The 24,809-nt window shown below is 46.6% G+C and overlaps 1 protein-coding gene across 4 annotated transcripts in view; it reads right to left on the bottom strand.

The window, feature by feature from the left end:
• The window catches only part of TNN (tenascin N), a 72,598-nt gene that overhangs the window by 40,155 nt on the left and 7,634 nt on the right, over positions 1 to 24,809 (bottom strand). For all 4 annotated transcript variants that reach the window (XM_033197316.1, XM_033197317.1, XM_033197319.1 and 1 more), the window contains exons 2-9: positions 22,274 to 22,717; positions 20,393 to 20,767; positions 19,670 to 19,933; positions 16,178 to 16,363; positions 14,607 to 14,696; positions 5,589 to 5,852; positions 2,181 to 2,447; positions 1,268 to 1,531 (exon numbers count right to left, since the gene is read on the bottom strand). In XM_033197316.1, the coding sequence (XP_033053207.1) occupies positions 1,268 to 1,531; positions 2,181 to 2,447; positions 5,589 to 5,852; positions 14,607 to 14,696; positions 16,178 to 16,363; positions 19,670 to 19,933; positions 20,393 to 20,767; positions 22,274 to 22,682 (2,119 nt within the window). In that variant the 5' untranslated portion in view covers positions 22,683 to 22,717. The remainder of the gene's footprint in view (positions 1 to 1,267; positions 1,532 to 2,180; positions 2,448 to 5,588; positions 5,853 to 14,606; positions 14,697 to 16,177; positions 16,364 to 19,669; positions 19,934 to 20,392; positions 20,768 to 22,273; positions 22,718 to 24,809) is intronic.

Genomic DNA, 24,809 nt, shown 5'->3' with positions numbered 1-24,809 from the left:
CTCTCCTCTTCCGGGACCCTCACCTTTCCTCTTACTGACCTCTCACTTCTCCTCCTCCTGACCCCTCACCTATCCTCCTCCTGACCCCTCACCTCTCCTTCCCCTTGACCCTTCACTTCTCCTCCTTCCTGACCCTTCACCTCTCCCCATCCTCACCCCTCACCTCTCGTCAGTTTACCTCTCCCCCTCCTGAACCCTCACCTCTCCTCTTACTAACCCCCCACCTCTCCCCCTCCTGACCCCTCACCTCTCCCCCTCCTGACCCCTCACTTCTCCTCCTCCTAACCCCTCACCTCTCCTCCTCCTGACCCCTCACCTCTCCTTCTCCTGACCCCTCACCTCTCTCCTCCTGACCCCTCACCTCTCCTCCTCCTGACCCCTCACCTCTCCTCTTACTAACCCCCCACCTCTCCCCCTCCTGACCCCTCACCTATCCTCCTCCTGACCCCTCACCTCTCCTTCCCCTTGACCCTTCACTTCTCCTCCTTCCTGACCCTTCACCTCTCCCCATCCTCACCCCTCACCTCTCATCAGTTTACCTCTCCCAGCAAGGCCAAAGATAAAAACGGGTGAGAAACTGCATACAGCAAGCTAGAATAGCAGTGCTTGAGGTACAAAGCAGAAAATACAAGAGAAACTGTGCATGTCCCCTGCCTGGAGCAGGCAGCTGGCCCACAGGTGGCCCAAGCCGAGAGAGAGGAGATTTCATGTAGGGAAGTAGGGACTATTGCATGAAAATGACATAATTATCAAAATGATATATCTGGGGGACTAAAAATGACTGGATATTTGTTTATTTTTAGCTAATGAAACACTGTTATTATTTCTGCCTAAAACATTAATTCGGAGGGCAGGAACAAAAACAAGTTTGCAAAGGGTTTAAACAGGTGAGGAATGTTTTTTTTTAAGGTGTTTTTTTAATCTCAATCCCTAAGTCTGGCTCCCTCAGCATGATAGTTACTTCTTAATATTTATTCCTTGTCAAGGTGAAGCAGTTAGTGTGTTAATGACAAAGGTACTCAGGCAAAGAAAGAACAAAGAACTAAGCGCAGTGGTCAGCCATCTTTAAAGACCAGAGTTTGGAGACCACCCCTTAGGCATTCTAAGAGAGGCCAGTAAAAGGAAGTGAGGGGTACACAATGTATCATGGGAGGATACCAACCTGCTCTTCCATAAAGCCCCCCTTTATGCCAAGATTAGAGAAGAAAACCCCATGTAGGCAGACCCTGAGCATGGCACCGGTACAGCGATAATGCACACTCCTTACCTGTCTGGGCCTTGGTGTCGGTCTTCTTGCTCTCCTGGTCCCCCTTCTGGGCCCACACATGCACCATGTACTCCATGCCCGGTCTCAGGCCCGTCAGGACGGTGCTGCTGTGCTCCTTCCCCACCGGAACCTCCCTGGTCTCGCCGTCCACAGAGGTGTAGCGCACCACATACTTGTCAATGGTGGCCTGCACCGGGTCCCAGGAGACAGTGGCCATATTCTCTGTCACCCGGTCAGTCACTAGGTTTTTGGGGCTGTCAATGTCTGGAAGGAAAATATTTGGAAAGGTTTAAGCTCTGAAGCCATGGAAGACATATCCATCCCTTCATCTTCATCATTTTCATCTTCCCGAGCTCTTTTAGAACAAGGCAATGGCATTCTCATCCTGAGTCTCCGCTGGGAGTCTAAGGAGAAAGTAGCCCTTGGTTCTGAAGTTCAAAGGAGGAATCATTATAAATGAGGCATTCTTTCTCAGCTTTCAGTTCCCTAAAATGTGGGAGGAACGATGTCCTCTCAGCAGCACATGGCACATCACAACCTCCAATTAAACAGATGCCATGACGTTTAGGGTTTCTAACTTAACATTTAATCAAGGGCTGCTGCACTGATGAGCATTCTAAAAGTATTATCACAAGCATTGCAATGACCAGATCCTGTACACATCTTCTGCTAAAAGCATTGTTACTATAAGACTTTACTTCTCCCTTCCAGTGGGCCAAGTGGTCTCATGAACAGCTCATCACTGTCAGGGAAGAGCAGCCCACTGCCATCACCACGAGAGCTCAGTCTTTCTTTCATCTTTAAGACTTCTAATTGCAAAGTCTCTCTGCTCAGGCCACATCCTTTGATACCATACCCATTCAAATCCACAAGCTCAAAACTCAATTCCAACTGACCATCTCTCTTTTGTTACCTGTTGGGGCATTGGTGTTGGCCTTCTTGCTCTCTCGGTCCCCCTTCTGGGCCCAGACGTGCACTGTGTACTCCACACCTGGCCTCAGGCCTGTCAGGACAGTGCTGCTCTGCTCCTTCCCCACCGGAACCTCCCTGGTCTCTTGGTTGTCAGCAGAGATGTAGCGCACCACATACTTGTCAATGGTGGCCTGCACCGGGTCCCAGGAGATGGTGGCAGTATTCTCAGTCACCCGGTCAGTCACCAGGTTTGCTGGGCTGTCAATTTCTTTAAGAGAGAGATGAAAGAAGAAGGTAGACTTTACCACCCTCTAATTCCATAAAGATAGCACATACACAGTCAAAATCATAACCTCAACAAATGTCAGTCTCTAATATGTCAATGATTGAGTTAACGTAAAGGTCTAATTAAGCAAATGGTCTGAAATTCCAGTAATAGGCTAATAACATTTAATAAGAAGTGGAGTTTTCAAACAAAGCCAGCATCTTTATCAACTCTATAAACTTTTCCCTTAAGTTGCTTTGGAATAAAAAGAATTGGTCTTCACATTCAAATTTCTCCTTTACCCTGGATTTATATAATATATTCTTCTAGTTCCTGACTCCTTGTACTAGAAAGCAATTATACTGAATAAACCTCTGCATCTGCTCTAATATGTTCTTTGAGAAGAAAAATATCCTAGAAGTAGTAGCCATCAGTTCTTTCCATATAAAACATTATATCTGTGGCCAGGGAATCAGGAGACTTTTTAATTGATAGTATCCGAGGTCTGGGCTAATAAAAAGAATCAAACTTGTAGAATCTGTCTGGGTTTCTCTGTGATTAAACTGGGTTAGAACCTGGGCTCCATCTCTTCCTGGTGGCTAACTTTGGACAAGCCATGTAATTTAAGTGTCTGTCTCCTCAACTCTACGAAGAAAGAAATACCAGTACCTCATAGGTTATGGTGAATAGTAAATGAGATATTGCATAGCAAATGCTTAAATATAAGTTGCTATTATTAATGGCATTTGAGGCATGAAATACCATTTTCTCCTCAAAATGTACATCTTTTGGGAGTCAAAAATCCAAGCAATTATGTGTGTGGTTAGCATGCCTTTATTATCCTCTTTCAGAAACTACTTCCTCAAAAAAGGCTGTAGTTTTTGTGACAGTACCTGCATTTCATATCTGCACAGGACCACTTGCCAAGGGGGACAGGCCAGCATGGTGGAATGCACAGCCATGTGCAGTGACTCACCCTAGGGAGCAGAGTTCAGCAAGCACCACAGACATCTGACATGAGGACAAATGATTTGGTGCCCAGGATTCTGAGCTGGCTTCATCCTTCACTAGTGCACCAAACACACAGACCAGCCCACCATAAAAACCCCTTGAGATGGACCTAACCTGTCATATTCTCACACCTTAGCCTCTGCATATGCTGCCTCCCCTGCTAACTCCCACCCGTCCTTCCAGGCTTTGTTCAGGTGTCACCTCCTCCCACAACCTGCATGACCCCTATCCTGTCCCAGTCTGTGGTAGGTCCCCTTTCTTCAGTTCCCCATAGCACCAGGGACCTTTGTTTCCTCTAGAACATAACTCACTGTCCTTTATCTTTTTTACTTGTCTTCTCTACCCAGAGGATTGTGAATGTCATACAGGCATGAACCACGTCCTTCATGTTTGTGCCCCCAGAGCTCAGCTCTGGTCTGACCCCTTCCCAGTGGCAATGCCACCCCCCAGAGGTTACCTGCTGCTCACACCATCCCTGCCTAAGAAAAGGGAAGGTTCTTCTCTATTCCAACTTCCTCTGTTTCAAAAATGGGCCGGGCGTGGTGGCTCACTCCTGTATTTCCTAGTACTTTGGGAGGTCAAGGCAGGTGGATTGCCTGAGCTCAGGTGTTCGAGACAAGCCTTGGGAACACAATGAAAACCTGTTTCTATTAAAAATACAACACTTAGCTGGGCATGGCGGTGGACGCCTATAATCCCAGCTACTTGGGAAGCTGAGGCAGGAGAATTGCTTGAACCCAGGAGGTGGAGGTTACAGTGAGCCGAGATCGTGCCATTGCACTCCAGCCTGGGCGAGAGAGCAAGACTCCATCTCAAACAAACAAACAAACAAACAAAAAATGCCAACCCAAGTGCTCTTTCTTTTCATGACACTCAAAATCCTAGTAAAAAAAGAGAGTCAAGTGTAACGTAAACCAGGAGCGGCAATCTACAACCCACAGGCCAAATCTGATCCGCTGCCAATCTTTATCAATAAAGTCTTATTGGAACACAGTCACACCAGTCCATTTACACATCATTGTCTGTGGCTGTTTTCACGCTCCAATGGCAGAGTTAAGTAATTGCAATAGAGACTGTTGGACCCCCAAAGCCGAAAATATTTACTATCTGGCCCTTTACAGAAATTTGCTGACTTTGACTTTAAACAGATTTAGATATCACCATCCTTACTGTCAATATCTTCTCTGCTCCCCTGAAGAAGAGGTCAACTATTGAGGCCCACATGGATCTAGGAGACTGTGCACCACGAAATCTTTCAAGGGCCAAATACTGACTAACATTCTAAAAAATCATTGCTCTCATTTACGCCATAAGAAACAGGAACGGAAGTAAAGTAACTTGCCCAAAGCCACTCAGCTAGTCAAAGGCAGAACTGGGGTTAAAACCTGGACAGTCAAGCTTCCGAAACTATATTCCTAACCACCTCTCTGCTTCTCTGAGAGTCTCTATACTCAGTGACTGTCCAGAACAGAATGCAAACAATAAGAGAGGCCTTGCCCTCTGATTTTCTGCCAGGTGTTTTGGAACCTCATATGGGCTCCACGATCAGGCTGCTCTAAATTCAGAGAAGCACCAGGAGAGGATTTAAGCAGAAAGAATGGCTGGGCTATTTCCCAGTATAGTCCCAGGACCCCTTCAGGCGCAAACTGAGCAGAATGACTGGGTGAAGTATGAGAGACCTCGCAGCTTCTGAAAGCTAAAAGGAAGAATTGGTCCATTTAGTAAATGTTGACTCAGGATGCAAACTATTTCCACGGTCTAAAAGAGAGCTCCAGATTATATGCAAAGTGCCTGTACAGCCACTGCAAACTGAGATAAGCATTCAAATTCACTGTCAGCCCAATGTTTTGAGTTTTCACGCTAAAAAAATGAAAATTAGAAAGTGTTACCCTATTCTGAGGGGGTTGCATACAGAATTCCAACTCAAATAAGTATGACCTTCTGCATCAAGTGAAAAGGCTGATCTCTTTTGTTTGATGTCAAAAAAGAAAAGAATATATAATTATGAAAATCAAAATTGGTTTTGCAACCCTCCTCCAAAAGAGCTGAGGCCAGGTGAGCAATGACCTCCTGATTCAAAAATCAACCTTCTCCCTGCCATGAGAAAACTTTATGCTCCCGTCCTTCTGTTACCTGTGAGGGCATTGGTGTCAGCTTTCTTGCTTCCCTGGTTGCCCCTTTCAGCCCATACGTAGACCTTGTATGCCTCTCCTGGCTTCAGGCCCGTCAGGACAGTGCTGCTCTCATCCTTGTGCACTGCTGTTTCCTTGGTGTCCCCATCAGCAGAGGTGTAGCGCACCACATACTTGTCTATGACAGCCTCCACTGGTTCCCAGGAGACAGTTGCTGTGTCTTCAGTCACTCGATCAGTGACAACATTGGTTGGACTGTCAATTTCTTCATGAAAATACATGAGAAAGAAAAATCAAAGAAACCAGTTGGTTGGTCAAGGTCACAGATTGTTAAAGATCTAGTTCACCTGGGTGACCTAGTTCAATGGTCTGTGCAAGGCAAGGGGGTCTCTCTATCATCAGTGACAGGTGGACAACTGGCTTCTGCTTGAACCCTAAACTGAGAAAGGACTCTCCAATAGATAACACAATCCATTCCATTTTCCATTTTCAGACTACTAAACATATTAGAGAAAACTCCTTCAAATGTAACTTCTTCCAATAGAATACATCTAATTCCCCTTCCAGGAGACCAAGTATTCAAGAAGAGTCATCATTCCCTTCCCTAGTTCTCCTCAAATCAAAACAACATCACCTCCCCTATTCCTTTCTTCCAATTTTGGTTTCCAGACCTGGCACTTATATCTACACATGCTCCTCTCTCTCTTTTCGAATACAAATCTCCAAAACCCAGTTCATTCACTCAACAGCACTTCACTGAACATCCATTATGTGCCAGGGAATGTAATGACATTTAGGAGTTATCAATGAGCAAAACAGTCAGAAATCCCTGCCAATGTGGAGTTTATATTCAAAAAGAACTAACCCAGAACAATACGCCAGCTGTGTCCTAGACTCTACGCTTCCCAAGAACATATCCTCAGCCCATGACCTTACACATGTCCCTGCTAACCCAAGGTCCTGCTTCATGTATTCAGGAAACAGCAAGGATGCCAGTGCATCTAGACAGAATTAAGTCAAGCGGCTGGAGGGGAGGCCAGGAAAGTGAGGGGGACAGTGGACTATGGATGGCCTTGAAGGCCATTGTAACGACATTGTCTTTTACACTAAGTAACATGAGAAGTCTCTGGGGGCTTTGAAAAGAAGAATGACCTTATCTGACTTGAGCTATCAAAGGATCCCTCTGGCTTCTGGGGAGAATACTGACTCTAGTGAACCAAGAGTGAAGGTCACCTAGGAGGCTGCTTCAGTGGTATATATGCAAGATGGCAGGGGTGCAGGCAACTGCGGCAGTAATGAAGGTCATGGAGAAGGCTGGCTTTGGAGCTTTCATAGGTAAAACTGTCATAATATGCTGATGGATTCAATGTGGGAAACAATGAATGATTTGTTGGCTTGTGGCCTGAGTAATTTGCAAAATGGGTGGCCATTTATAGAGACATCTATATCTCTATAGATACAGATATCTGAGGGATAGCTGAGGGAGGGAAGTCTTTGCAGTAGGGAGTCGGGAGAGGAAGAGGACCAAGAGTTTGCTTTTGGATACATTAAGTGGTAGAGCCAAGATTTGAACTCATTCTTATCTAACAAAGACTGTACATTTCCACTTTTTACCTCTATGTCCTAAGCAGCACTATCAATAGCATTTTCCTTTGAAACTAATAATAATAATAAATTATAAATAAAGTGTGATCTGAAAGGTTACTGTGACCTGAAATCCAGCAGCAGTAATGGACAGGAACTAGAGAGAGAAACTGGTCTCGAACTATTGCCTTGTGAGACAATAGTCTCACTGTGACTGTGAGCTCGGAGCCAATAGTCTCACAATAGTCTGCCACTCGTGGGCCTCCAGGAATGACAGGGCGGACAATTAGGATGCAGGCACCCACCGTCTGACCCCATGGCCAGGGCCTCTGGAGGCTCCAGCAGGCTCTAAGAGGAGAGTCAAGGAAAACAGTGCAATGATAGAGAGAACTCTCTCCACATCCTGTTACAACTTTCGGTGCAAGATATGATCCTGCATGTCATAGGGAAGAGATGACAAGAGCCATCCAAAACCAACATCTCAATCTGGGGAAATTAGTGACAAAGTGGAAATGGAAAACTAAGGGTACAGGAAGAACATCCTAGTAGTCCTGCTCTTGAAGTTCATGGCCCTCACCTTCTCAAAAGTGTCCACATCTGTACAACCCCATGTCCCAGCAGTGCCTCCCACCCCATCTCCCTGCCCCAGATCTGTGCTTGCTACCATTGTTTCTGGGACCCACAGCAGAGGTCTGTGGCTTTGTGGGGTTGGTGCTGCCTGTGTGTGTTGAAAGCTATATCACAGCCAGGCACAACAGTTCATACCTGCAATTCCAGCACTTTGGGAGGTCGAGCTGGGTGGATCACTTGAGGCCAGGAGTTGGAGACTAGCCTGGCCAACATGGAAAAACCCTGTCTCTACTAAAAATACAAAAAATTAGCCAGGCAGGGTGGTGCACACCTATAATCCTAGCTACTCGGGAGGCTGAGGCACCAGAATGGCCTGAACCTGGTAGGCAGAGGTTGCAGTGAGCCGAGATCACACACCACACTCCAGCCTAGGTGACACAGCAAGACTTGGTCTAAAAATAATAATAATAAATAAAAATAATAAATAAAAGTCAATAAATAAAGGAAAGATCCATCACGTCCACATGGGTGGGAAGAGGAAGCATCAACCAGCCCTGTAGCTCCTTTCTCCCCCACCAGTCCCAGAGCTCTCAAGGGATGGAGAAGAACCAGGAAACAGCATCTTGGGCATGAAGAGTAGGAAGGTAAAACTGAATCATATTATGCTTAAGGTTATAGGAGACCTGGAGGTTTAAGGAGGTTTAAGGGAGGAGATGTGACTTCTCCAAGCTCACAGTGCCAGTACAGCTCTCAGCCCCCTGCCTTCCCTTTTCTCTCAGCTCCCTGCCTTCCCTTTTCTCTCAGTTCCCTAACCACAATAACTCAGCTGAGAGGGGGTCTTCACAGAGCTTGCTCTCCTTAACCATTCCCATGATTGGGATCAGGTGCTGAGACACAGGAATGGGAGGAAGGCCTCAGAGATGGGACCCCCATGACAGGACACAAACATTGCTGGAAGAGGCCAGCTTTGCAGGACTGAAACCTCTCTCTACCAAAATGGGATCTGGAGATTATGAAATAGTTTTTCCATGCAAGAAAGCCTTTCAGCAGCTGCAGCAGCTGGCTAAATCACAGATGAGCCATAGCTGTAGCCTCTACTACAAGACAGGCTCTCCCAACTCCAGCCCAACATCCTCCCCAGGCTGTAACTTCCCAACTGCTGGACACCAGCAGCCCTGATGGGACCTTTCTCAGGGCCATTCAGGGTCAAGAGATGTAAGGTAAGGTTTATAAAACTGGATAGGTGGAACTCGCCTATGAATACATACGTTAGTTAGAATAAAGGTGCACTTTACTTCAAAGAGATCTAATTTGCAAAACCTAAACACAGTATATAGAGGAGGTTAATTAGAAGCTCTGTTCACATCAGGAAAGCTTATTCCACTTTATAACATGATTCTCCACAGGGTTGGGTAGGGAATGGCTGTCTTCAGTCTAGGCTGTAACATCCAACAGCCCATGTCCACCCTTGAGTATGTAGTCACAGGCATTAGGAACAGGTTTCTCCACTCACAATGGCCACCTGTGAATCTCCCAGCTGGTGCAGTAGAAGATAGCACCGATGGGATGTAAAATCTATGAGAAACGAGCCTGGGGGAGGAAGACGCAGGGGCAGCACCTGTGTCATTGATTTGAAGGTGGATTCATGGAAGAGGTGCTTTGAGACCACAATACCTACAAGTTCTGCACTCCTGTTTACACTTACTTCCTCTAATATCTTTCCATTGTGGCAAAAAAATTATCCAGAAGGCACCGTTTGTATAAAATGCACTCAGAGAGGGCAACCCTTCTTCCTGTTGTCCTCCAGCTTTTCTTCTAAAAACGTTATTGACTTTGATTTCAAGTGAACCTGAGTTGTGCCAGCTAGCTATTCACTAGCTCACCCTGAATCTCCTAAACTTTGTAGGCCTCAATGTTCTCACATGTAAAATGGAAATAATAATGCTTGCAATCCTATTGATATTATAAGGACCAGACATCATATTTACAAAGTCTCACAGTGTACAGAAGCCCACTAGAATACCGTGGTCACGCAAATGATAGAGATTGTTGCTGTTGTCCAGATGCTGAATGTGTGTGTTGGTGAATAGTGACAGGAGCTCAGCTTAGGACATGAAGGAGTTTCCAAAGTTTTAGGGGCTAAGCCATTTCAAACGGAACACTGTGTTTGGAAATCCGTAAGAAGTGAAAAAGATATTAAGAAAAGCAAAACTGCTATTTCACAGCATAGTCTAAGGAGGAAAGTTCTGAGAAAATGGATGACAAGTGAATATTCTAGGCTATAAGCTCTGCTGTGCATGGGAGCCTGTGAAATTATAACAAAGCAAGCATGCTTTGTTTTACACACACCAGGGAAAAGCATGAAGCTATTAACAGAATACCATCATCATAAGAAAAGAGAAAGGACTTTAAACTCAATTTAAACTCAACTTAGTCCAATTCTTCATTTTACAGATAGAGGACAAAAGAATGACATCACCTCTCAGTTAGTAGCCTCCCTTTCTTCTCATTCGATGGGAAGCACAGCTGTCAGGGTATGATGCAGAAATCTAGGGACCTTCCCACTCACAACCCCCCACAGATACCGGCCTGGCCTATGCTTGCTGCTCCTGAAGCTGACGTGCTTCTGAGGCCGGCCTTTCTGGAAGGTGTTCCAGTGCACTTTGAGTGTGTTCGGTTAACAGGGTGAGGAATTTCAGTCAACCATTTCCCTGTCATGGTATTAGTTACACTGGGTGCCTCATTAAATGAAAAATCCCTGAATTGTGTCGTTTCTCCCCACTCATGCTTAGGCTGTTCTTAAGTTCCAGCATCCTTTTCCACCTGGTGGGATGCAAAACGTTTGGAGAAAACAGCGACTCTTCTTTTCCCTTAAATTACTTAACAGTCTAGCCAGGTTTAAGAGTGTTTCCTGACCCTGTAAATTACAGTGTCTTTTTCTTTTTTATGCTGGTAAAACACATGACACAAATTTATTTGCAATCCAATAAAATATTCTATCCTGGTTTTAGGATATAATTGACAATAAAAACACTTTTGAGTAGTAACATTCCAGTATACGTGAAAGGCTAGCTAGCAATTCAAGGCCATATGTGATTAAATGCTCTCAGTCCTCAGAGGCAAATCTGGCTGACATTTAATGAGGTCATAGAAGGCTGCAGTGGAGAAACTCAGCACAGCCTGGAAGGATACTTCACGTTATTGCTGTGATCCCCTGAGGACAAGGACCATGGCTTATCAGCTCTGGAAATTTCTAAAGGGACCAGGTCTCTTTGGCCCAGATACATCCTACAATAAACATTTGTTGAATTAAATTAATTTGTGGCTAGAAATAATAGCAAGGGTTTTCTAGGCTGAGTAACAACAGAAACCCACTTGCAGAGATAAGTCTTCTGTTAGGAAACCCCAAGAACAGTCTGGCTACAGGAAGGCTTTCCCTGGGGAAGCAATGAGAATAACAATGGCCCAGGCTGCATGGACCATGGAGGCCAAGATAAAAGCATTATGCTTCCTCCTCGGTCCGTGAGGAATCATAGAAAATTTTTCAGTTAGGAAGCAAACAGTATGAAAATTAACCAGAAATAATGGGCAAGAAGGATGGGAGGTGTGATATTATGATTTATAACAAGAAACACATTTGGTCTTGGTTCCCTGATTCCTGGCACACAGCTCCTAAAAGCCTTGGAATCTCCAAAGTGAGGTGTCTTTTGTATGTTAATGAGATGACTGCTGTAAGGGGTTGGAGGGTGCTCCTGGATAGCCTCAGAAAGGAGGTGGTTGCCAGGGAACCAACCTTGTGATTAGGGGATTGGAACATCCAGCCCCACCTGCCCACGCTGCTAACAAGGGGGAGGAGAGAGGCACTCACAGTTGCTAAAGGTTGAGTTAATCACCAGTGGTCAATGATATAATCAATCATTCCTATATAATGAGGTCTCCATGAAAACCCAAAAGGACTGGGTTCAGAGAGCATCCTGGTTGCTGAACATGTGGAGGTTTGGGGAGGGTGGCACACCCACAGAGGCCATGGAAGCACATACCTTGACCTATGCATCTCTTCCATCTGGTTCTTCACCTGGATTTTTGTAATATTCTTTATTATAATAAATAAGTAAATGTAAGTAAAGTGTTTCCCTGCGTTCTATGAGCCGCTCTAGCAAATTAATGGAACCTAAAGAAGGGAGTCATAAAAACCCCCAATTTATAGCCAAATGGTCAGAAGTACAGGTCATAACCTGGGGACTGTGACAGGCATCTGAAGTGAGGAAAGTCTTGTGGTCTGGGCCCTTAACTTGTGGGATCTGATGCTATTTCCAGGGAGGAATGTCACATATGAATTGAATTATAAAACACCCAGTTGGTGTCTGATGGAAAACTCCCTGGTAGATGGGGAAAAATCACTTCCAGAGGTGAAATGTTCTGTGTTGTGTTGACTGTGTAAGAGAAGAAAAAGTGTTTATCTCTTACAGGAGGGTAAAAGTGGGAAGCACTTTAGCTTTGTAACGTGAAAGGAAAATAAAAAACTCGGGACCCCAAATCACTGTGCCAAGAGGAAAAAATAAAACTGAAAGCTGAGTTGTGCAAGAAGCTGCCTTTCCTTTTGTTCCTACACAGGCTACAGATAAAAGGTTAAATATCTCCACACGTAGCTACTCCGTGTTCACCTTATCCTATGAAAAGTGCAAATTTACTCAACACACAATTGACTATCCCCCTACCTGCTCCTTTTCTCTTCCAACATGGGAGTTAACATACTCTCCCTATTTCCTTTCCAGTCCACTTTTCCCATTTAAATACTGAAGCCCTCAAAATCATCTCTGGAGAAAGGTACAGACCACAGATTGTTTCTGTGATTCCATGTTTCTTTCTCCCAGGCATGTCCTTCCTTAACCTTGGAAAAATAAACTTCTAAATTGATTAAGGCCTATCTCAGATACTTTTTGCTTTATAGTAGCTAAGCCCAAAGGCTTACACTTGGGTATCCTGGGTTCAAACCCCAGCTCTGTCCTTTCCTGGCTGGGCAATCTTGAGCTTACCTTCTCCAGTTTTCTTATATATGGCAGAGAAATAATAATAGTATCTACTTCATTGGATTGCTGTGAGAACTAAATGAGATATTCATAAAAAGTGTGTAGTGATTATAATGCCTGGCACTCAGTAAGCTCTCAATTAATTCACAGCTACAGGGAATGCCACTGGAGGCACAGAAGTACTTACCATTTTCCAGCTCATTAAAACAGTTCACTAGTCCACTATTCAAGCAGGCTGTACAGTCCACATTGTCTAGTTTGTAAATTAAGTTATATGTTCTCCACTATAATTGCCCAACTCTTTCATACTGCATATAAGCAATCTGTTAGGCAGCTGAAATAGTGAATTCAATTCTCACAGCATCTCACCCCTTATTCTCTCCACCATAACCAGCTATTTCCAGGACTGAATTGGAAAGAACTAAAAAACTTTTCAAGAAAGACTCAAAACTCAAAGACTCCTTCTTTACCAGCTCCAAGGATTGATTTCCCCAAGTGGCACTATGTTCTAGATCACGGGTTTCCAGCATGGGGAAGGCAGGAGCACAGAGTTAATGAGGAAGTTCACAATTTAATATGGAATCAATTATTGTTTAAAAACTAAAGGTTAGGCCGGGCACGGTGGCTCAAGCCTGTAATCCCAGCACTTTGGGAGGCCGAGACGGGCGGATCACGAGGTCAGGAGATCGAGACCATCCTGGCTAACATGGTGAAACCCCGTCTCTACTAAAAAATACAAAAAACTAGCCGGGCGAGGTGGCGGGTGCCTGTAGTCCCAGCTACTCAGGAGGCTGAGGCAGGAGAATGGCGTGAACCCGGGAGGCGGAGCTTGCCGTGAGCTGAGATCCGGCCACTGCACTCCAGCCTGGATGACACAGCGAGACTCCGTCTCAAAAAAAAAAAAAAAAAAAAAAAAAAAAAAAAAAAAACTAAAGGTTACCTAGGATGTCTCGTGTGTATGCGTACCATGTTTTCAAATTGTTCTGATTAATGAATTACAAACTTATTGTCAAATATGACTGATTTGTAACCTTTTATCACTATATATTTTCTGAATACACAGATGACCACATACCGCTATTCCCATGTGAGGGTTTGTATTATCTTTTGACATTTTAGAGGAGTCTACTAAGTGTGGTCATCAAGAAAAAACACAGATGTGGCAAGAAGAAAATTATAGATCACTTGTCTTTAGGGAAAAAGGAGCTATGTGCCTATATCCTAGATAATAAATGACTTAAAAACAATACAGTGATAGAAGCTATTAAAATAAGCAGAAGGGTGTCAGATACGGTCTTGTCCTTTGACTCCAAGACCCTGGGAGAGATTTTCAATGGCAAGAAAAATTTGAAATATGAAAAGTTTGCATCCCTTTCCCTGCCTAAAAATAGACATCAGTAATAAAGGGATAGACTCTCTCTACATGCAAATCCCAGAATTTTTTTTTTTTTTTTTTGAGATGGACTTTCACTCTTGTTGCCCAGGCTGGGGTGCAATGGCACGATCTCGGCTCACCACAACCTCTGCCTCCCAGGCTCAAGCAATTCTCCTGCCTCAGTCTCCAAGTAGCTGGGATTACAGGCATGTGCCACCATGCCCAACTAATTTTGTATTTTTAGTAGAGACAGGGTTTCTCCATGTTGGTCAGGCTGGTCTTGAACTCCCGACATCAGGTGATCCGCCCACCTTTGCCTCCCAAAGTACTGGGATTATAGATGTGAGCCACCCCGCCTGTCTGAAAATCCCACAATTCTTATCCAGAGAGGAGTCAGCCAAGAAAAATGTGAGAATGCAAACATGATTAAACGTCCATAGTGCCTCCAAGTAGCTCTCACCTGTCCTGCCATTCAGGAGGATCGGCTTGCCTTCCAGCATTCCTCGCATGGGCACCACTGTGATCTTATATTCGGTCCCCGGGTGCAGACCTGGAAATAAGCAGGCAGTGCGGGACATGAGTGCAGGCTCCAGACCCCTCTCCCCAGCACGGCTCCTCCCCAGGATTTCTCCCATGAGGGAAGATGAGGGGTTATGCTTCCTCCTCCAAAGACGAATCTGTATCTGCAGGCGGCAAATAAAGCCCCGCAGGAGCAGTGGAACATGAGGAGTCACTGAGGGGGCTTACTGGCTGGGGACAGGAGTAGGGCATCAGAGCAAATGAGAAGACGCCAATTGAAATGCATTTCAAATGCTCTCTGGTTCTTCATTGGACCACCTCGCACTTATTTCCCAATTTTATTTATAGGTCCAAATGTGTTTCTGCTCCCAGCAACCCTTTTCCTTCCAAAGTATCTCTCCTTCTCAATGTAATATTTAGCCTAATTTTTTCCTATTTATTTATTAGAGACAGGGCCTCACTGTGTCACTCAGGCTAGAGTGCAGTGGTGCAAACACGGCTCATGGTAACCTCAACCTCCTAGGCTCAAAGGATCCTCCCACCTCAGCCTCTTAAGTAGCTGGGACCACAGGCGTGAGCCACTATGCTCAGCCCTTTAAAAAAAAAAAAAAAAAAAAATTATTTCTCTGTAGAAGCAACTAGAATTATTGTTCCTTGGGCACAAATATTCAGACTCTAATGGTAAAAGGCAGACAAACAGCAGCTTGTGTGAGGCACATACCCTCATTCTTCACTCCGCAAACACTAAGAACCCCAAAATGTCCTGTCAACACAGAACTCAAGGAGTGGACGGCAGAACAAGGCTCCAGGAGGGAATTCACTATGAAGCTAATAAACCCCACACTTTCGTGGGTCCATTCCAAGGCCTTGTACCTGATTGGGTATTCACGATTGTGTATTACTTTTCTTAAAAAAGAGCCCTGGAATTGTACAAACTTCAGGCACTGCCAAACTTGATCCATCCCTGCAGCCTTGTCTCCTTAGCAGCCATTTGAGCTCCAGCTCTTGGCAGCATTAGCTGAGAAATCTGAAACAGGGAGCCACCCCTGCTCACTGCACCCTGCCCTCCTCCACGCCTCCCAACACAACCCCTTCCGTGCATCATGCTCAACAAACCAATCTCAGTTTCTCTCTCTCTCTCTTTCTCTCCCCTCCTGCCCGCAACACCCAAATACACAAGATCCTCCAAAAGGAATATCTATACACCATCAAATCCATCCTGAGACACAGACAGGGTATTCAAGAGAGTTTGCTGACTTGGAGAACATCTCACAAATATAATCTGTTGACAAGGTGCTCTGGGATCGAGTTCTGGAATGCTGGGACAGAGTCTACAGGCCTCCCGGGTGGGCTTACATCTGGCAGATTCAAGGATCAGATTCAAGTGTGATTCCTAAGGCCCCTGGACTCTCTGTGCACACTTGAGCAGTGCAGATGCCAGTGCTCTCTGCACACACTATCCCCACCTCTGCATCTACAGCAAACACCCCACACTCCAGTGATGGCTCTTACCAGTGATGTCATATCGGCTCTTGGGGTCACTGCTCTTCGGCACAGTGACCTCAGTTACCTCCTGCCCTGTCATGGGGCCATATCGCAGCTTGTAGTAGTCCACCTCGGTCGAGGGGTTTTCCCACTCCACGTCGAGGGAGTGCTCAGTCTCCTCTGTCACCCACGCAGTGCCAAGCGCAGCAAGATCTAGGGCAGGGGTGAGGGAGGCAAGAGAAAGTGGTGAAGAGCAGAGGTTCTGAGATTCTGTGACAGGCTGTTGGTTATCAAGTCAGCTCCCTTTCTTGACATCTCAAGAGCTGGCTTCAGTCCCAGGACACAGTTCTTAACAGGTGTCTTCGAGCTACCAAGCTGCTCTTTTTCACATATTCCACAGGCAGACTGTCTTTTAGGAAAGCCTCCACTTCCCCATCCCACCAGAGGCCATGTGGTCTTCCCTGTCCACATTGACTTTGGTCAAGCCCAGACTGTACCTCTCAGGCTGGCCACCCAAATCACTCAGTCCAGAGCTCAGACAGCTCTAGCCCTGAACTAACGGCCCACTCTTCAGCTGCAGAGCCCCTGCCCTCTAAGAGGACCTCAGGATAAGAAGCTCAGGCACTTCCATGGAAAGTGGAGAGAATCCATTTCAAACTTTCTCGAGAACAACATTGATGATCCAACAAGCTCCTTCCTTCATCTCCCAAATTGCAGCCCTTGCCTCTCAGATTCTCCTCTAAGGATGAACCCTAGGCAAAACTATAAAGTAGGTGAATCTTAACTAGGTCCATCTGAGTGTCCTTCCTGCTCTTTCTACCAAATTTTAGCACTTCCATCAGGTACCTGGTATTCTCATGCTGCCCAATTGTCTGTCCTGTGAAGGAAGAGAGTTATTGCATATATTTATTTATAGTGAAGTATTAACGGCTAAATGTTTACTCTTCTATTCAGAAAAAAAAAAAACATGAAATTACAGTGATTAATACAAAGGAATGGCTCATTGCTATGGCTCTAAGGGGAGAGCTTTCCTAGGGGATGGGAGGACTGGGATCTTTGAGAAGCAGTTTGAATTCCAACAGCCATATCCCAGGCTGAGGGAGCCTGGCCTTCTAAGCTTGGAACAGAAAAGCCAAGGCCCCCCCAGTTCTCAGGCTTCCCCTCTTCATCAGTCACGCCCCCACCTTCACCTCCCTGGAGGTGTCTCCACCCAAGCCAACTGATGGATGATGCAGGACAGAGAATTAGTGCATCAGGCCAGGTGTGAACTCAGTGATCTCAAGGTCCCCGGGCTCTGAACATCCCCGATTCACTCAGTTATGGATAAATAGCCTCACAGAGCCTTTTCTCTGAAGCTTTTCCTCTCACCCACGGGCTTCCATCTGCCAGGTGCTGTTTTTAGACTTCCATTAAAGATGGAATTCCCTGAAGGACAGGTCAAGAGGCAAGTAATAAATGTGACTTGAGGCTTATAGAAGAGTTCCTACATGGTGTAAAAGAATTGGGAGGGAGTCACAAATGAAAAAGCAAGGACTTAATGAGAATGTTCCCGATTACGGTGGGGATGAATACCTCTTGTCTTAGGCTCCCCTGAGGAGCAAATAAGAATGTGTTTAAGCTGAATCAGACTAGAAGGAAAGAGAAACTTCACACTAGCAGAATTTTACAAATCCTGAGAGCAAGATGTCGCGACGAGTTGCTAGGACTTTCAGAACAGACATCTCTATGCTGCACTGGGAGGCTTTGGACACAGTGCTAGCTGTACCAGAGGTAGCCATAGACAAAATGGGGAAAAAGAGAAAAGCAGAGTCTGCCAGCCACAGCAGGCCTGGCTCTCACAGTGAGGACTTGGTGTCTCCTATTGAACATAAACCATTTCACAGGACATCACTGTCAGGTCACTCTTGACCATGTAGATCAAGACAAAAGCAAGACCCTTCCATGATCAACTCTGAACACAGACAAAAATATGACCATTGTCCCAACCACACAAATAGCTAAATACCCACTCTCCAGACTACTATGAGTAATGACCACTTCTGTTACAATCACCAACTTTAGCCTCTCAGAGGGGAGAGGTTCTCCCCACTTCTTGACAGCACTCAATCCCTGCTTCCTTACACCTTCCCCCAAATTACATAACACAGGCCCAAATTCTCTAACCAGTCCTTTCCAACACTGTCTACTGAGACACCCCTATGGTCTCCCATAGTGTGCAGTCATCCATGCTAGAACAATCAAGACACACAAGTTGTTTAACTACAGGGGTGCTCCTGGGGGTCTTTAGCTTGAGGGCACTGACAAAGGCAATCACATGTGGTGCCCTCATGATGACCAAGTCTCTCACAGTCCTTTCCAACATTGACCCATCCCCACCTTCACCCTAGTCCCACCGCCAAAAAGGACAGGCAGCTTGATGTCTCTGCAAACACAACTGCATGCCAAAGTTCCATCCATCTGTATCTTCCTAGATATTTCCCTAGAAGTTTAGGGCAGGATGGAGGCAGTACATTTTTATCAGTACCTAGAACAGTGCCTGACAAATGGTAAGTGTTCAATAAAAATGTACTGCGTGAAGGAATGATTCAGTCATTCAACCAACTACGTTTCTCCAAATCCTTGAAGATCTAAGCTGCTTTAAGAATGTTCACAAGGAAACAAGAATGTTTAAAGAGTAAGCTTATCCTTCTAAACATTCTGGTGGCATTTGCTGGTGCACAGGAGGTTCTGTTTCTCCATACTAAGCCTCCACCATCCTCCATCTTGTTCTGTACCCCAGGCTATGATCTCTGGGAAGTGAGTCAGCCATTTTCCCTGACCCTCTGGCTTCCAGGTTCAGCTAGCAGGAATCATCAGCAGATCAGAGGGCAGAAGACAGAATTCTGTGGAGACACGGTGGATTGCCTGCATCCCTCTACCAAAACCATCCCACCAGGCAGCTCTTTTCTACAGTTTTCTCTGGATCCAAGTACCAACGTCTATCCCTTGCCCCTTCAGGCAGGAGCGTATCCTTATTGATGCAGGTCTTCGTGTTTCACTATCCAACCCCCACCCACACCTTTGTGAACAACTTGTTAAACTTTGAAATTTAAATTACCCCATTGGTGTCATGTCTTTCCCACCGAGATGAATCTAACTGATACAGGTGGCTTCAGCAGCCTCTCATCCATATCGACTTGAACTTTCTGAATGGCTCTGGGGGTTCAGTGAGGGACTGGGGATGCAGGTCTACCCTTTGACTGCTTATGAGAAGGTGCAGACCCTACTAATCTCAGGGACAGAGAAGACCCCATGAGCCCCCATCTAGCAGGTCTTCATGGGCTTAGAGGACCCAGTAATCAGGGAGCAAGGAAAGAAGAGAGAGAACTGGGACTCTTCAGAACCTAGGATTGTGGCAGCTGTGTTTTTCAAACTTCAAGTCAAGGCAACTGCCTGACGGGTATTTGTGGGAATAATGAAAGAAAACATTTAGAATGGGGCCTCTCCTGGGAACCCTGGGGCATCAGGTGGCTTCCTCACCTGTGGTGGCAAGCAGATGCTGTGGGCTGCTAAAAATCTCTTTCTTGACGTTACGCAGGGTGACTATGTACTTGGTTCCAGGCAGCAAACCGAGAATCTCGTAGCTGTGCTGCTCCTTGGGCACTCGGATCTGCTTCCCAGAGAGCTCCTTCCCCAGGGGGTAGTAGTTGAGGAAATAGTGATCCACCTGGCTGGAGGGCTCCCAGCTCACGAGCAGAGAATCCTCCGTGCTCTTGAGCAGCTGCAGGCCCTGTGGGGTGACCACTGCAGGCAGAACAGGAACAGGGAAGACAGGGAAGAGAGGGTGAGCAAGGGAGGCAATCCAGACCCAGTCAGTATTCCCTGAGCACTATAAGGGTGGGTGTGCAGGAGGCAGACCTGTGTAAGGCGCCATTCCTGACCCGCAGAAGTTATTATCCGAACGACAGGTAATTAATACTAACCCCCTCACCGCACGCACACACTCACACACAGCCATTAGATCACAAGACCAGCGGTCCTCAAGGTTAGGGCCTCAAACCAGCAGCATCAGCATCACCTGGGAACTTGTTAGAAATGCAAATTCTTAGGCCCCATCGCAGAATCAGAAACTCTGGGATTGGGACTCAGTAATCTGGGTAGGCTAAAGGAAGACACTCCCAAAGGGAACAACGTGTAATTGACAGTTAAATGCTGCATTGGAAAGAAGAGTCCGGCGGCCCAAGGGCACATCTCCGCTCTCACCCTGGGCACAGTCCAGGCCTGTGAAGCCCTCCTCGCAGTAGCACTCGCCCGTGTCGCAGAAGCCGTGGCCGCTGCAGTCGCCTGGACAGCGTCGCTCGCTGCAGTCCTCAGACGTGAAGTCTTCGTGGCACTGGCACACGCCGCGCACACACTCGCCGTGCCCGCTGCAGTTCTCAGGGCAGGCCGGGTAGCCGCAGTCGGCACCCACGTAGGGCTCGTGGCACAGGCAGCGCCCGTCCACGCAACGCCCATGGCCGCTGCACGCCCCGGGGCAAGCCAGCTGCTCGCAGGCGGGGCCCTCCCTGCCCTCCTCGCAGTGGCAGCTGCAGGTTTCCAGGGAGAAGGTCCCGTGGCCGCTGCAGCGGCGGCTCAGATCTGGGAGGGAGAGGTAAAACAGTAGGCTGGGTTGAAGGGTTGTGTGAGGGGATCTCCTTCCTTTGAGATCAGCCACACAAGACCCAGAAATCACTAGCCCCACTCTTAAGGGTCTGGTGATTTCTGGGTCTTGCACGGCTCTTTTTTGGAGGATGGGGGAGCTCCACAAGGTAGAAAAGGTGTTGGCCCTTTCCAGCCTGGGCCAGGCTTTCTAATCTGTGACATCTGCAAACGTCTCCTCCTTTCTCTGCCTGCAAAGGCTGCAGGACCCACCCTTCTTTCCTTTTCCTTCCCATGTGAATTCCCCCTGTTCCTTCCTCTCTACATGGCGGTCATTATTTAGTGCCTTCCTATGGAGGGGCCTTAAATGCTCCACCCTGGCCAGCTGTCACTGTGGGGCAGGACTCCTGGGGGAAAGTGAGATCCAGGCAGGTTGGAGTTTGCTGGAACTAGCAAGGCTGGGACCTTGTGAAATGAGTCCAGATTGAAGCCTGGAAAAACGAAACTGCAGAAGCCACAAAATAGCCTACTCTTAACTATGGGTACTGTGGAGAAGGGAATTAACCAGGCTCCCCTCTCTGACCCTACACAGCAAGAGGCAGCTGGAGGGCGGACCGGTCAGTGCAATCTCCTCTGTGGCCCACCTTCTGCTTCTCAGAACACCTTCTCTCCTTCCTAAAAACGCTTCCAAAGTGGGGGCTCCTCAGAGGCAAGTCCATACTGGTTATTCATGGCAGTGTCCCTGGTGCCAAGTTCTGTATCTGGATCTGAAGGTTAAGGTGCTCTTAACCATAGCAATTCCTTCAGGCATGAAATCCTATGCCAAAGTACTGTTCATTATCATTGGATCAGCCTGGGCAGTTTATGTTTAAAAGTGATGGGGGATGGGTGGGGGGAGAACCTTCATTATTTGGAAAATTAAATTGTAATTATTTTACAATTGTAATTGTAATTATTTACTAATAAGATAATTATAATTTACTGATTTGTAAATTCCACTAAGGACCAGGAATCTTCTATGCATCATCTCTAGTTCTCAGAACTATACTAGTTGATAGAATTATCCTTGTTGGACAGTTGAGGAAACGTAAGGGATTTGCCCAAAGTCACACAGCTAAAAAGTGGTAGAACTGGGATTTGTAAACTGTCCTGTCTAGCTCCAAGGCCCTATCTTTCCTGTGTATCTCATCGCTTCCTCTTTGAATGGAGCTTTGATTCACAGGCATGACAGCCCCTAGAAGCATTCCCATCTGGAAGCAATAGGCCAGGAGTCTAGACTCTCTGCAAGAGATGCTGGTCCCTCCCTGCTCAGCTTCCAGATGCTCCCTGGAGCTAGTACCAGTGAATAAATGAATAAATAGCAGGGATGGGCCCCCTAGAGAAATCCTTGAATGAGAAGTAGGAGCATGCCAGAGTCACAAAGTGCTCATGAGGCTAGTGGAACCCCTGGCACATAATAGGTGCTCATCAAATGTTTGTTGAATGAATACCAGGTGGTGAGCTCACCAGTAGCTCCCTGGCAGCAGCGCTGGGCACTACACTGTTCCTTCATCTCCACCATCTCTTCCTCCAGCTTTTTCACCCGGGCCAGGAGGTCCTGGACACTGCCTGCCAACTCGCAGTCCTTCTGTGGCGTCTGAAGGCGGATGTTGTGCCTGAAGACGATGTTCTGTTCCTCCCCAGCCTCACCCAGGGCCAAGAGTGAAGACCCATCATCACTGAGGGGCTGAGGGTCAGCTTCCACCTGAACCAAGGCAGACTTGGGCACATCGATCTTGTAGGTGTGGCTGACAGTGACCTGTTGCTCCTTGTTGCTGCAGCTGGGAGGCTCCAGAGTTGCTGGGGCGGAAGCCACCAGGAGCACAGAGCCAAGCAGGAGCCCCAAGGGGAAGCAGAACATCTCCTGGAGACTCATCCTTGGAAAGACAGGGAGCAGACCCTCCAGGATGCCTGTATTTAGAAACATTGCAAAAGAAAGCCATGGAGATGTGCTGAGGGAAGCTGGCTTTTTTACCAGATTCTAAGAGCCCACAGGAAGCTGAGAAACCAGCAGAAAGAACTCATTCTATTTCTCCCAAGGATCCGAACCAAATTACTTTCTGTTCCTGCCTCACAGATTGCATATTCTTGCCTCCTGTCTTTGCTTATTGTTCACACTGCCCAGGATGCCCTTCTCTTCACCTCTCATTCTAGGCTCACCTGCACTTACTAATATGAAGAGCAGCTCTCTTATGTTGACAGCCTATTGTGTGTCACGCTTTGATCCCCCTAATTCTGGATCTTTACAGCAACCCTAATATTATCCTCCCTCTTAACAACATCAACAATAAGAGCTGCACATAGAGCACTTGCTGTGTGATAGGCACTATTCTAAATGTTCTAAGTGTTTCACATTTATTAACTCATTCCATTCTCACAATTGTTTGTGGAATATACTATGATTACCCCCATCTTATAGATATGGAAACGGAAGCACTACTACTTTAAATGACTTGCCAACCAGGATTTGAACCCAGGCAACCTGACCCCAGAGTCCACGCTCATCCCCACAATACCATGCTGCTTTGCACAGATGAGGAAGCTGAGCAAGTTGTCCTGAGTCCCACAGCCAGGAAGAGCAGAACCTGTACTCAGACTTAAGTCCACTGACTGCAGGGCCAGCGTCCTGCTCATGATACCCACTTGTGTACCAGTAAAATATAAGAATTTCTAATAAAATTACCTGCTCCACAAAGTCTTCTCTCCTGTCCCCCTGCCTCATCCAGCTAGAGACTAGCCTCGCTTCTGCTAAGCATTCAGAGAAATGGACCTGTCCCTCACTGCTGGTCTCTTGAGTGTTGACCTGGTATTACAGTTACTCTTGTATGCAGCTTGTCTCCCCACTAGGCTGTGAGCCTGTTAAGGACAGGACTGATTCATCTTGGGGCCCTCCTGGGGCAGGAGCACAGCCACACATGCTGAGAGGTTTGGTCACTGTTTCTCAAATCTATCTGTGCATGGGTGGCCCGGTTTGTCAGTCAAGCAGATGACCTGAGATGGGGCTGGCGGTTAGGTTTTGCCTCCTCCCTCACCAGGAGGTGGTGTCTTCACCACTGTCAATGAGCAGAATAACTCCTCTCTCCAGCCATTTCCCCTTGCGCCCCCAACCCCCATCTGGGATGTCCCATTCTTTGCACACTAACAAGTTGAGGCAGGACAGACCACAAGAGACCCTACTTTCACCTCGCATTTTGCTCACAGGAACCTCAGTCACATGACACATCCCAGTTGGCCTTGTGTAGCAGCAGTTATCTAGAAACTGATCTGCAGAGCTGTCTCTTGACAATGGGTTTCTGTAACCAACCTAAGACCTGCAATTATTTATGCCAAAGTTTGAAGTCAGGAAACACAGTCCTTTCCTGTGGTCTGTGTTTTGCTTGAGCCCAGGCTCTCTCTGCCTGTGGTGAGAGGCAGTTGGGATATGGTGGAAAGGCACCTCAGACAGGCTCTAGGATGTGCATCTCTAAAAGTGCTCCTCATCCTGAGCCTCCGCCTCCTCGTCTGTAACGTGGGAATGACAGCACATCACCCCTCTTGGATGTGGACAGCAGTGAGCACCATGTCTGGCACATGAGCAGGGCTCAGTCAATATTTTGAGATTTATTTTGTTTTCAATCAAGTACTGAATGTGACTTCCTTTTCTTCCTTATGTTTTTTACTATAAAGAATAATGCTGGCCAGGCACGGTGGCTCACGCCTGTAATCCCAACACTTTGGGAGGCCAAGGCGGGCAGATCGCTTGAGGCCAGGAGTTCAAGTCCAGCCTGGCCAACATGGTGAAACTCTTTCTCTGCTAAAAACACAAAAATTAGCCAGATGTGGCAGTGCACTCCTGTAATCCCAGCTTCTCAGGAGGCTGAGATACAGAATCGCTTAAACCCGGGAGGCAGAGGCTGCAGTGAGCCGAGATCGTGCCACTACACTCCAGCCTGGGCAACAGAGCAAGACTCAATCTCTAATAATAATAATAATAATAATGCCTAGGTTGAAAGGCATCTTTCAA

Source organism: Trachypithecus francoisi, unplaced genomic scaffold (assembly GCF_009764315.1).
Source record: "Trachypithecus francoisi isolate TF-2019V2 unplaced genomic scaffold, Tfra_2.0 Lachesis_group5, whole genome shotgun sequence".
Lineage (NCBI taxonomy): Eukaryota > Metazoa > Chordata > Mammalia > Primates > Cercopithecidae > Trachypithecus > Trachypithecus francoisi.
The sequence above is the reverse complement of the archived record's forward strand: the minus strand, read 5'-3'. Positions and strand labels throughout refer to the sequence as shown.